Source organism: Crassostrea angulata, chromosome 6, assembly GCF_025612915.1.
Source record: "Crassostrea angulata isolate pt1a10 chromosome 6, ASM2561291v2, whole genome shotgun sequence".
NCBI lineage: Eukaryota > Metazoa > Mollusca > Bivalvia > Ostreida > Ostreidae > Magallana > Magallana angulata.
This window is the reverse complement of record NC_069116.1, coordinates 34,076,097-34,088,717: the sequence shown is the minus strand read 5'-3', so window position 1 is coordinate 34,088,717 and position 12,621 is coordinate 34,076,097. Positions and strand designations below refer to the sequence as shown.

Genomic DNA, 12,621 nt, shown 5'->3' with positions numbered 1-12,621 from the left:
GAGAAGAAGATTTTTAAAGATTGACTCTATATATTCCTATGTAAAAATTCGACCCCCCATTGTGGCCCCACCCTACCCCTGGGGGTCATGAATTTCACAACTTTGAATCTACACTACCTGAGGATGCTTCCACACAAGTTTTAGCTTTCCTGGCTGTTTAGTTTCTGAGAAGAAGATTTTTAAAGATTTACTCTATATATTCCTATGTAAAACTTCGACCCCCCATTGTGGCCCCACCCTACCTCTGGGGGTCATGAATTTCACAACTTTGAATCTACACTACATGAGAATGCTTCAACACAAGTTTCAGCTTTCCTGGCTGTTTAGTTTCTGAGAAGAAGATTTTTAAAGATTTACTTTATATATTCCTATGTAAAAATTCGACCCCCCATTGTGGCCCCACCCTACATCCGGGGTAATGAATTTCACAACTTTGAATCTACACTACCTGAGGATGCTTCCACACAAGTTTCAGCTTTCCTGGCTTTCTGGTTCTTGAGAAGAAGATTTTTGAAAATTTCTCGAAATTTTTCATTAATTTCTAATTATATCCCCTTGAAAATGGGTGTGGCCCTTAATTTTCACAACTTTGAATCCCCTTTGCCTATGGATGATTTGTGCCAAGTTTGGTTGAAATTGGCCTAGTAGTTCTTGAGAAGATGTTGAAAATGTGAAAAGTTTACGGACAGACGGACAGACGGACGACAGACAAAATGTGATCAGAATAGCTCACTTGAGCTTTCAGCTCAGGTGAGCTAAAAACAGAAAAATAGAATTTGGCCGAAATAGAAATGGTCAGGATTTGAAATGGTCAAAATTTTTGTTTCCCTTTTAAATGTTTACAGTGTTTCAGTAAGGCATTTGTAATAGTCAACTAAAATTTGAGTGTCATTTGTCGTGTTTTAAGCGACAAACAAAGCTCATAATTCTATTGATCTGTCAGGTAAACAAAGCTTTTGTTAACGTTTTGAATGATGAAGTAAAAAGTTTTCAACACAATGAAGTATTTATTTATGCTTAAAAAGAATTAGAAAAGAGACAAATTAGCTTTAAGAAAACACGTTTAATGGTTTGTTGAACCAATTTAAACAATAACAACGCACGAGGCTTATTAAACATGTAAAATAATTGCGATCTCTGTAGCTTGCCTATTACTCTCCGACTGATTCTCAAATTTTTGTTGATCATTGGAATTGCATTTCTAAAGCATTGTAAGCAAAAAAATACAAAATATTACCAAAATCTTGACCATGCCTCTTTAAAGACATCGGTACAAAATTGCTGCAAATCTTACTTTTTCATTATTCTGGTAATGCCGATCTGCAGTATATGAATTGTAAACTTTGAATTTCGTTTGAAACTCGATTCACATTCAATATTTGGTGAATTTTGACAAACGTCTACACTTTCCCTTAACATCCAATCATTCCCTTTAAAAAAAATGATCGGCATGTGAAATCAGTTGTCAGCATAAACTGGTTTTTCCCCCAAAAGTTCATGAAGCATTAGATAGGATAAATCGCGCGGTTTTGTTGCTTTCCGAAATGGCAAGGAACGAAGTATCTTTCATTAAGTAGACAAGGTGTACTTGCAAACAAAAGTATTACCCATTTAAAGAAACACAAAACATGCTTTAATCATTTTGTATAAATTTTCAAATCTCAAGTCAAATACATTTGAATATTTTTCCTTAGTTATTAATGATACTATAATTAATTATTTACATTAACAAGCTGTCACATCAAAGTTAGCAAAGCATGAAAAGCATAATATGTGCGCAAATAGTGAAGTTTGCCGGATGCCTCATCCGGACAAAACTGATCAGACAAAACTGTGATCGGCAAAAGCTGATCACCAAAATAAATTACAATTTTCACATTATGAAATTTCTAGCAGTTAAAAGAAGAAGGGCCATATAATTGAATATTACTTTAACTCTGTATGCGTCATCCAAATATGGTCTACTTGCGACCGGTTATCGATAAATAGTAAAAAAACACTTTGTATTCTCATACATTTAAAAACAAGGGTAATGCGCATTTTACTGTAATGTCTGTATGCCTATTCAAATAATTTTGATTTTTTTAAGCACAGCGCACGCATTCAACATCAGGCATGTACAAATAAAGAAGGATTGCCAATTGCAAGTAGGGAGGGATTGAAAGACAGGCCTACCCTAATAAGCAAATCACATACAAGCAAACATACAAACAAATTGATATACAAACGGTCCGGATGCCAGTTATAACGACTCACTATTATTTTACCGTGAAAATTTAAACAGTGTGTCAATAAATCAATATTGAACATAAAAGTACAAAGATCAACGGATACACGTAATGGTATGGGAGTACCATCGTATATATAAATATATTAAACAATTCTGTTTGAATCTTGTTAGAGGCACTAGTTATTAAAAAAATCTATCGTGCAATCTATGTGAATTGATAAGCTGATGAAAAATACATTGGTTAATGACAACGTTCAGTAATGGCAATCAAAAATGTTAAAATGGTCGAAAATAATTTTTACGATTATTGATATAATTGAGGATTCCTCTGGTACTCAACTTTGACAGTCAATAATAGTAGATAACCTTGACAAAATTTTTTAGCAACACTGTTATTTCGTAAAGAATAAAATTCAGTTAAGAGTAATTTAAATAATTCTTTCCTGTATTTTTATACATATCTGTTTTTATAAAGGAGTTTGAAAATTTCTTTGTCCATCCAGCTCTATGAATTAAACATTGCGTTTAAAACTTGTAAAGTCAAACTCGTTTCTAATGACTATCCTTAAACTACACTCGCACAGTTCGATCAATGTGTACCATTGATAGAATGAGATGGCAGGTATTTTATGTCGACACATTTATGTTCTATATCAAAGAAAACTAATACAATTTTACCAAAAGAAAAATATCCAATTAGCTTTTGCCTCTAAGTTTTTGAAGTTTTTGAACGCACTAAAAGAAAGGGGACTGCAACCAATTATTCATTACCATATAGAAGACATAATTTTATACAAAAATGATGGCTTTTAAACAACATTATGCTTAAGAAATTTAGTTATTGTGCGCGAACGCACATTCGTTTAATGTCCCTGAATAAGAACCTAGCTTGCTGAATAATCACTGGAAGATCAAGCAAGACTATGCCAGCCACCACAATGATTATGATGCCAGCCCCCAAGTACCCGGTGGCAACCGCAGACGGACGATCATCGGCAGCGCTTATCTTCTTATTAACAAAGGAGCTTAGGTTTTTGGTTTCCATTTTCAGGATACTTTTGATTTCAGCCAGTTTCTGACTCAGTTCTTCAAACTGTTTTAGCTGGTTATTTTCCTGGGCCCAGTACTCGATCTTGTCAAAGTATTCACATTGACAAGGACACATAGCTGCAATGGTGCAAAATATACATTATATAAGTGTGATATTATCGGAAGTTTTGAAAATATAAATCAAGAATTCTTTATACAAACAGTATCTCTCCTTTAGCCTTATTGAATGCGGAAAATACTAGTACATTGAAACATCAATACAGTTCTATGGGAAATTCAATCATTATTTCCCCAAAAGATATTGTTTCATACAAATAAGAATTCATGTTGGCATAATGGCTTCAATTTTAAATTGTCATACGACATTTTATTTTTTGAAACTACGCCATTGACTTGTATGAAACAACCCTAACACTGCTATTAAAGGGGCACGATTTTGGTCAAAAATTAATTTTTTGATTTTAATGTTTACAATGCTTCAGTAAGGCATTTTTAATAGGCAAATAAAATTTGAGTTTCATTTGTTGACTATTAAGCGAGTTACAGAGTTTACAATTCTTCGCTATGTAAACAAAGCTTTTGTTTACATTGTGAATGTTGAAGTGAAAATTCCAGTTTTAAACTTCAAATGAATGTATTAATCGTTAGGATCTGTTTATTTATGCTTAGAATGAACAAGAAGATAGAGAAATCAGCTTGAAAAAGATTTTTTGCTGGTATATTGAACCTATGTAAACAAAAACAGGGCACGAGCCTTGTTTACATGACGAAGAATTGTGAGCCCTGTATCTTGCTTAAAACTCATTGACTGACACCCAAATTTCATTTGATCATTAGACATGCATTCCTTAAGCATTGTAAATATTAAAAACAGAAAAATAAAATTTGAACAAAACCGTGACCATGCCCCTTTAATACATATATGGTGTGGCGTTCGACATTTTGTTTGTGCTATGTATAATAAGCTGAATAAATTTGTCCATTATTAAAACTGGAATATGTGCATTAAACAAGAGGTCCACGGGCCAGATCACTCACAATAGCCATGATAAAATTAGCTTCATGGAATCATAATACAAAATATCAGGACATGTAGATCCTATTACAAAAACCTGTTTCCCCCTGGATATTTTTAAATTTATAATCAAGTCCCTTTTCTAACAGAATGATTTTATAGTCATATCACATTCAGCATTGCAGTTCTCAAAAAGACTCTTAACAATTGTTGATATAAAGGATATAAACCTACATCAAACTCTGAACCCCTTGTGAGGCCCAATAATCGTCCAGGGGCCAACGTTTAAAGAATCAGCAATATATAAAAATGCTTGCATATAAGTAAAAGCATATTAAATAACCTTTCAGTTTTTGTGAATAATCAAAATGCTTTCCTCTGTACAACTGAATCCCCAGTGTGGCCCCACACTAATCCTAAAGATTGATATTTGAAAAAAATTGAATCTACACTATCTGGTGTTGCTTTCACTAAAGTTACAGCTTTTCTAGGCAAATGGTTTTTTAGAAAAAGATTTAAAGATATTTTTCTATATATTCCAATGTAAAAATTTGTCACTCCCCCCCCCCCTTGTGACCCCATCCTACCCGCCGGAAATCATGATTTGAATAAACTTGAAATCTCACTACCTGACAATGCTTCCAAACAAGTTTCAGCTTTCCTGCCCTGTTTCTTGAGAAGAAGATTTTTAATGATTTACTCTATATATTCCCATGTGAAAGTCGAACACCCCCCATTGTGGCCCCACCGTACCCACGAGCGTCATGATTTTCACAATTTTGAATTTTCACTACCTGATGCTCCCATACAAGTTTTTGCTTTCTTGGCATAATGGTTTCTGAGAGAAGATTTTTAAAGAATTACTCTATATATTCCTATGTGAAAATTTGCCCCCCTCCCAATTGTGACCCCACCCTACCCCCAAGGGTCATGATTTTCCCAATTTTGAAGCTACACTACCCGAGTATGCTTCCACACAAATTTAAGCTTTCCTGCCTAATGGTTTTGAGACGAAGATTTTTAAAGATTTACTCTATATATTCCTATGTAAAAATTCGCCCCCCTTTGTGACCCCATTCTACCCCCCCCCTCCCCCCCGGGGATCATGATTTAAAAAAAAATCTGAAATCTCACTTCATGACAATGCTTCCAAACAAGTTTCAGCTTTCCTTGCCAAATGGTTCTTGAGAAGAAGATTTTTACAGATTTACTCTATATATTCCCGTGTAAAAAGTCGACCCCCCCCCCCATTATGGCCCCACCGAACCTCTGAGGGTCATGATTTTCACAATTTTGAATTTACACTACCTGAGGATGCATCCATACAAGTTTCAGTTTTCCTGGAATAATAGTTTCTAAGAAGATTTTTAAAGATTTACTCTATATATTTCTATGTAAAAATTCTTCCCCCAATGTTCCCCCACCCTACCCTCCGGGAGTCATGATTTTCACAAATTAGAATTTACACTACTTGGGGAAGATTTTAAAAAAGTTTCAGCTTTCCTGGCTTATGGTTTTAAGAAGAAGATTTTTAAAGATTTACTCTATATATTCATATGTAAAATTTCAACCCCCCAATTGGCCTCACCCTATCCCCAGGGTTCATGATTTTCCCAACCTTGAATCTACACTACCTGAGGATGCTTTTACACAAGTTTCAGCTTTCCTGGCCAAATGGTTCTTGAGAAGAAGATTTTTAAAGATTTACAATATATATTCTGATGTCATTTGAACCCCCCCCCCCCCCCCCGTGACCCCACCCTACCCCCAAGAGTTATGATTTTCACAACGTTGAATTTAAGCCAGCTAAGTGTGATTTTTAAAAATCTACTCTATATATTTCTATGTGAAAAGTAGACCCCCAATGTGGCCCCACCCTACCCCCAAGGGACATGATTTTCAGAACTTAAAATTTACACTACCTCCACAAAAGTTTCAGCTCTCTTGGTCTAATGGTTCATGAAAAGAAGTTTTCATTTTCAATAATTCCAAATTATCTCACTTGTGATCAGAATAGCTCAGTTGAGTTTTCAGCTCAGGTGAATTAAAAAACTTTAAATGGACCACAGATAAAAATTGTCCGTTTAACCCCTCCCGACTTAGTTGTCTTCACTTGTTTACGTTTGCTTTGTAAAAGCAGAAATTGTAGAAATTGCAAACGACGCAAAGAATTGAAATTGACAATCTTAACTGTTCGTGTCGTTAGCCATTTCTAATGATAAATATATTCAGTTAGATAGAATGTTTTATCGTTTAAATGACAGACATTCGTTGACCCGATTTAACGATTGAGGTCGTCACTTATGCCCGCTTCCTATTAAATGATATATCTCGTCTAAGTTTTCGGAAGATGTCTAAAATACGTACATAGCTCTCTTTCATAACCACATCTTACCACATTCCGAGTGTCATTTCCGGCAAAATGACAAGCAAATTCAATTATTGAATTATTGCATTACGGCTCCTTCGTTACGAGTTTATGGGACGAATCTTTATTGTGACCTAAGCGTAGTCTGGTCAAGGTAAGATTATTCTTCTAAAATTCAATTTGCTGGCTTAGTATTTATATATATAACACACACTTTTAGGATGCTTAGTGTTGTTGATTTTGTTTAGATTAATGCTTTATACAGGTATATGTATAATAACATATTTTTAGACGATCCTTTAAAACTTTTGAATACCCTGGATTTATTTACCTTAATGTAACATCCAGCCATTTTAATAATTAATTTATATGATAAGAAAACTATTTACAGGTTCCTTAATACTATACAAATCATACCGCTTGTCGTATATGCTTCAGAACGTGTTGTTTGCTCATTGGTTGACGTTGTCGTGTATGCGGTTGACGTCATGTCCTGCCTCCCGGTTGTCGTAAATATTGTAGTCTTTGGACTAACTAACAAAGTAGAAGAAAGATGTGACCAGCCATTGTCACCCCAAATGTCATTTTTAGATGATAATATTTATTTTAATATTTAATTAATAACACTGAGTATAAAATCTATAATCTTAAAAAGTTGGTAAAATTTTATAAGCCTGGAAAGAATCTAAATACAAACCATTTTAAGTAGTATGATGTTAAATCCATTTTATCTATCTATCTATCTATCATCTATCTATCTATCTATCTATCTATCTATCTATTTGGTTAGAAAACAAATTGGTTGGCTCTTATTAACACTTACCATTTAAAAATCTTGATAAAAGATTAAAACCAGGTTCTGAAATATAATACAAACCATACCGTATGACGAAGATGTCACAGAAAGTGTTGTTTGCTCATTGATTGATGTTGCGGTGTAGGCAGTTGACGTCATGTCCGGTCCCCTGGTTGTCACTGTTGACGATGTAGTTGTTTGACTAACTAACAAAGTAAAACTGGTACGGTGTTTGATATTATTATATACAGTGTTATATTATATACTGAATAGATATTATAATAAAGGACTTCACAACGTTTTGACATTTTATGTGTACAATGTGTATATTATATATAGAATAAAAATTGAAATAAACGTCTTCAAAACGTTTTGTTGGTTATAGAAAACAATATAACTATTTACATGCTCCTTAATACTATACAAATCATACCCCCTGTCACGGATGCTTCGGTACGTGTTGTTTGCTCATTGGTTGACGGTGTCGTGTATGCAGTTGACGTCATGTCCGGTCCCCCGGTTGTCGCTGTTGATATTGTAGTTGTTTGAATATTAGTAACTAACAAAGTCAAACTGGTACGGTGTTTGATATTTTTTATATACAATGTTATATCATATACAGAATAGATATTATAATAAAGGACTTCACAACGTTTTGACGGTTATATATGTAGAAAACGGATGAACTTTTCGCCAAATAATTATTTTTGTCCCGTCCCGATTTTGTTGTTAACCCTTTAAGTAGGAAAATCCAGTTTTTTTCTTCCATTATATTTATAAGCCTAAACATATATCGTTTTCAAGAAATTTTTTGAAAGTACCATTATGATACTATGCCTAATATAATTTTCAGACATATATATATATATATATATATATATATATATATATATATATATATATATATATATATATATAACTTGAACTCGGGACCTCTGAAACCCATTCTCCTAGCAGTGAGCGGCCACCGCACTTACTATTCGGCCATCTAGGCGAGACAAAAGACAGGTATATGTCAATTTGAGAGTTTTTGCAATGTTTGTGCTTATTATATGTATATATCTATACAATATGTATCATCCCGATCCTCTCAATTTGTCGTTTACCTGTATTCCACCTGTATCTCAAACGACCGTGTAGTGAGCGACCAGCGCGCTAGGTTCCGTTCATCAATGAAAGCAAGATTTTTGACTTGCTTAGATGACCGAATGGTTAGCACTTACTGCTAGGCTAAATAATGGGTTCCAGAGGTCGTGAGTTCTAGCTCCGGCCGAGGCGGAGGTGGGGCTGCAAAAAGATATATATATATATATATATATATATATATATATATATATATATATATATATATATATATATCATACTGCTTGTCGTATATGCTTCAGAACGTGTTGTTTGCTCATTGGTTGATGGTGTCGTGTATGTAGTTGACGTCAAGTTCTGTTCTCCGGTTGTCGCTGTTGATATTGTATCTGTTAAAATTTTTAAAAAAGTCAAAAAAAAAAAAAAGAAAAGAAAAGAAAAAATACAGAAAAAACAAAACACTAATGTTATCATCCATTGTCGCCCCATAAAAATACATTTTAATATAAGTTTTCAACGTGTACAAGATACAAGTTACTGACAGACACAGCTGTAATTATATTGCGCTTTAATGGTGGTATTCCCACTGCTGCTCAGTTATTGGAATACGTTTTTGGCGTCAAAAACAAAACATCTTTAAAATAAGAGGTGTTTTTAAAATACCTGTCAACATCTGCAAACACTCTGTGTCGTCTGAAAAAGAAATGATGGAATCTCAGATAATTGTGAGAGGAGCTAAGATGCATATGATGCTCTTGCCTTGTTGACAAGCTTAGAAACGGCCATAACGTAATGAAAGCAAATACCGCACTTTTGAACCGACGACCAAATTTTTTAAAACAATGTGTTTTTTTTGACGCCAGGGTTGAAAATTTATTGTTTACAAACAACCAAGTACATAAAACAATTTGACAATAGTTTCCATCAGATTTTAATATCTACCTCAAGCCGTCTAGCTGCACCCTCCTCATACCTTTATAGGTGTTTCTTAAGGATAAACTACCAAATTTTTTAAAGAAAAGAGCAAGCTATTAAAAACCCGTCTTTGTGTTCGAAGCTACAAAGCCACCACAGTGCAATCTGCTATTGACGAGATAACCAAAAGACCCTTTACCAAATACAAAGAGAACAGAGACAATAGTAGAGTTCAACTTGTCACAATCTATTTCCCTATCCTCAAGAACGAAGGAAGAGTCTTTCAATTCTTAATCTAACGAAAGAGTGACCGACCTTTTCCAAGGAAAAAATAGTTAGAGAACCCATTGTCTTATGGCTTAAAACTTATTCCAATGCCAGATGTCTTATGTGAAAGTACATCAATGGCACTGAGAGATGTCTGTGTTCCATTACGGGTTGCAACTACGTATTTTCTCATCTGCTGTAAGGATTGCTCAAAACAATAATTATAAGTTTGAAAACAAATTACCACCATGAAGACAAAAAAAACCCAACGGGGAACATTTCAACCTCAGTTGTCACTTGTGGAAAATGTGATAGTAAACCTGGCTGGTGGTTACTGACCATAATCCTCACTGGACGGACACAGAGAGGAAAAGTTTTGGATGCACAGACAGGCTGATCTTAGACTTTCAAGTAGTTAAGTTAAAGTTATCGTGGTAACCTTAGCATATATGAAGAATCAGCTGTTACTTTTGTGTAAAGTCTGAATGATATTGATCACTTTTCATGGATAACTCATTATATGACTTAAAGATAGATGTGATTTATATAAACAGCTTTCTTGGGTGTTTCATAATGACTATGAAGTTAATTAGCATTGATGGGGGAAAAAAGATTTTGTCTGCAATGTTAGCTACATTTCGTTACTCGCGCATTAATTAACACCAACAAAGCATTAAGTTGTTGTAACTTTATTTTCAGTTATCCTTCTTTTAGTTTTCACTTTATTATTGTCCTCGGGGTTTCTAGTATTCATTTTTCTCTCTCCAGAACTATCTCCTCTAATTTCTTGTTGAAAAGATTTTTCCTTTGCCTCAAATAGAAAAGGGGCTCTACCGCCGTGAGCTTAAAACTTATAAAAATATCAAAGATATCCGATTGCTTGTCATGTTTTTAAACAAGTTAAACTGTATAGACGACTTTAAGTTAATGTTAGTGCTCAATACCTTGTCTCACAAGATGTGATATATACAAACATTAGAATTTTAAGACGAAACACAATCAAGGATAGTTCGTTTTTTGATGTATTAAACGCTAAAGTTTCTGTTTTATGATAAAAGTTAAACAGAATCGATGTACTTACTGGTCTGATCTATTAGGCTGTATTCTATTAGCCCATTTACAATCCCTACAAAGAATGAACTAGTCTACAAATCTTCGTAAAACAATTGAATCATATTTATTTGAAATATACTTTTCCATAACAATTTCACGTCTCATTGTTTAACAAGGAATACTTGTAATGGCGCAACCAATACAAATTGTAATGAAATATATAAAAATTACATGTACTTACGCGAATGTACGCTGTCATTTGTCATCATACACTTTATTGGCTGAGCTGTAATATTGGTAATAGAAATACACAATTGTATAATCTGAAATTTTTTTTAAGGGTTAAACTCTAAAAGTTTAATATATTTTATCGTTGTTTTTGTTGTTTTAAAACTTAAAACTGCAATATCAATCAGATTATCAAAGTTGATTACTTTAGGGGCTTTCTTTACTCTATGCTTGTATAATTATTTGTATTCAAATTTCAATACATTTACATCCACCAAGTATGACATCCTCTATTTCTTACAGAAATTCATTGTACATTCATGGCTTTGTAAAAACTGACAGGACTGAAATCTACATTCAGTTTATAGATTGGTCGAAACCTTCAGCGACCTGAGGAAAATCACGGACTGAATGAAATAATCATGATGTTGACTCGAATTCCCATAAAAGACGATTTCGCTGTTTCTTTTACCTAACGCACTGATGTACATTAAGATTAATTTAGTCAATTTTTTCTTAAATTTTACGACAAACTTATTTGTTAAAAGAACAATATAAACAATTAAATGCTTTCTTTGATGATTCATACGAGCTATGAAAGCTTAAGGTAGTGATCATTGCAGAAAAAAAATTATATGAACCCGCGTTAGCTGGTTAGGAATTTTTTCAGCTATGTCGCCACCTTCATATCCCGCATTGATCACAAAAGAAAGTATTTCATTGTTTAAATTAAAGCAAACATTTATACTAAGGAGTCATGGACAATGCAAAATAACAATTTCTCATGGCGGTGTCGTAGATACATGCATTTACAGAAAAATTCAATATACAACAAAGAAACAACTTGTCTTTAGCATGTTAAAAAAATATTGAACAGTAAACTTGTGCCAAATTATATCAGACAGTATTAAGTTGCAGCTGTTTTAATACTATACTATACTTATTCATAAGATGAACGTGGAATGCCATTATTTTCATAGGTATGTTAACTTACGGCTAGAGCAGGAATCGCAGATATCCGAAAAGGCGTTGATTTCAGAGCTGACACTTCTTATATAACCAAACGAGGTATTATACCAAGAGTTTCGATAGCACAAACATAATTTATCCTTGATGCAATTTCCATAGAATTGAAATTCTTCACACTTCTTTTCAGGATCTACAAAAATAATTTGTGAAATTTAGTTTAATATCAAAGGATTTTTTTTTAAAAAAATGATGAAAAATACATGTAGAAAGGCGTTATCTTACCTTCTCCGAATAAAGCACTGATCACATCAAATTTTGTAACAGACAGAAGTATAAATAAGATTTGCAAATTGCTCCTCATTTTTGTCTTAAGTCGACAAACAGTGATTATCAAATGCTGTTAAACCCAGCTCAGATAATCAATATCAACACCATTCCGCAACCGATGAATAAATTATGCAAATGCCATAAGCATACAAGGTATGTATCGTCTGGGGGAAGAGTAAGGAACAACATGAAAATACGTATGCGAGATCCTACATTTATCTGTTTTCGCCAATCATTGTATATTTTAAAAATTTGTTTTTAGATTCTTTTATTTAAAACTTCTTGGACAATCTTGACCAACTATAGTATGAAACGTATGA

At 33.6% G+C, this 12,621-nt stretch overlaps 1 protein-coding gene across 1 annotated transcript; it reads right to left on the bottom strand.

Moving 5' to 3' along the window:
• Positions 1-1,166: 1,166 nt before the first annotated feature.
• On the bottom strand, positions 1,167-9,229 carry LOC128189601 (uncharacterized). Its single transcript, XM_052861262.1, has 6 exons — positions 9,206-9,229; positions 8,824-8,931; positions 7,893-7,985; positions 7,546-7,665; positions 7,081-7,197; positions 1,167-3,397 (listed from the first exon to the last, which is right to left on the bottom strand). Exons 1-6 carry the CDS (start codon positions 9,213-9,215, stop codon positions 3,069-3,071), a joined length of 777 nt encoding a protein of 258 aa, XP_052717222.1. The 5' UTR covers positions 9,216-9,229; the 3' UTR covers positions 1,167-3,068.
• Positions 9,230-12,621: the final 3,392 nt, after the last annotated feature.

Coding starts and splice junctions, on each gene's coding strand:
- LOC128189601 (XM_052861262.1), bottom strand. Junction 7,986..8,823: donor TGAAGCATATACGACAAGCA/GTATGATATATA, acceptor CAATATCAACAG/CGACAACCGGGGGACCGGAC. Junction 3,398..7,080: donor TGAAGCATATACGACAAGCG/GTATGATTTGTA, acceptor GCACCATTGCAG/CTATGTGTCCTTGTCAATGT.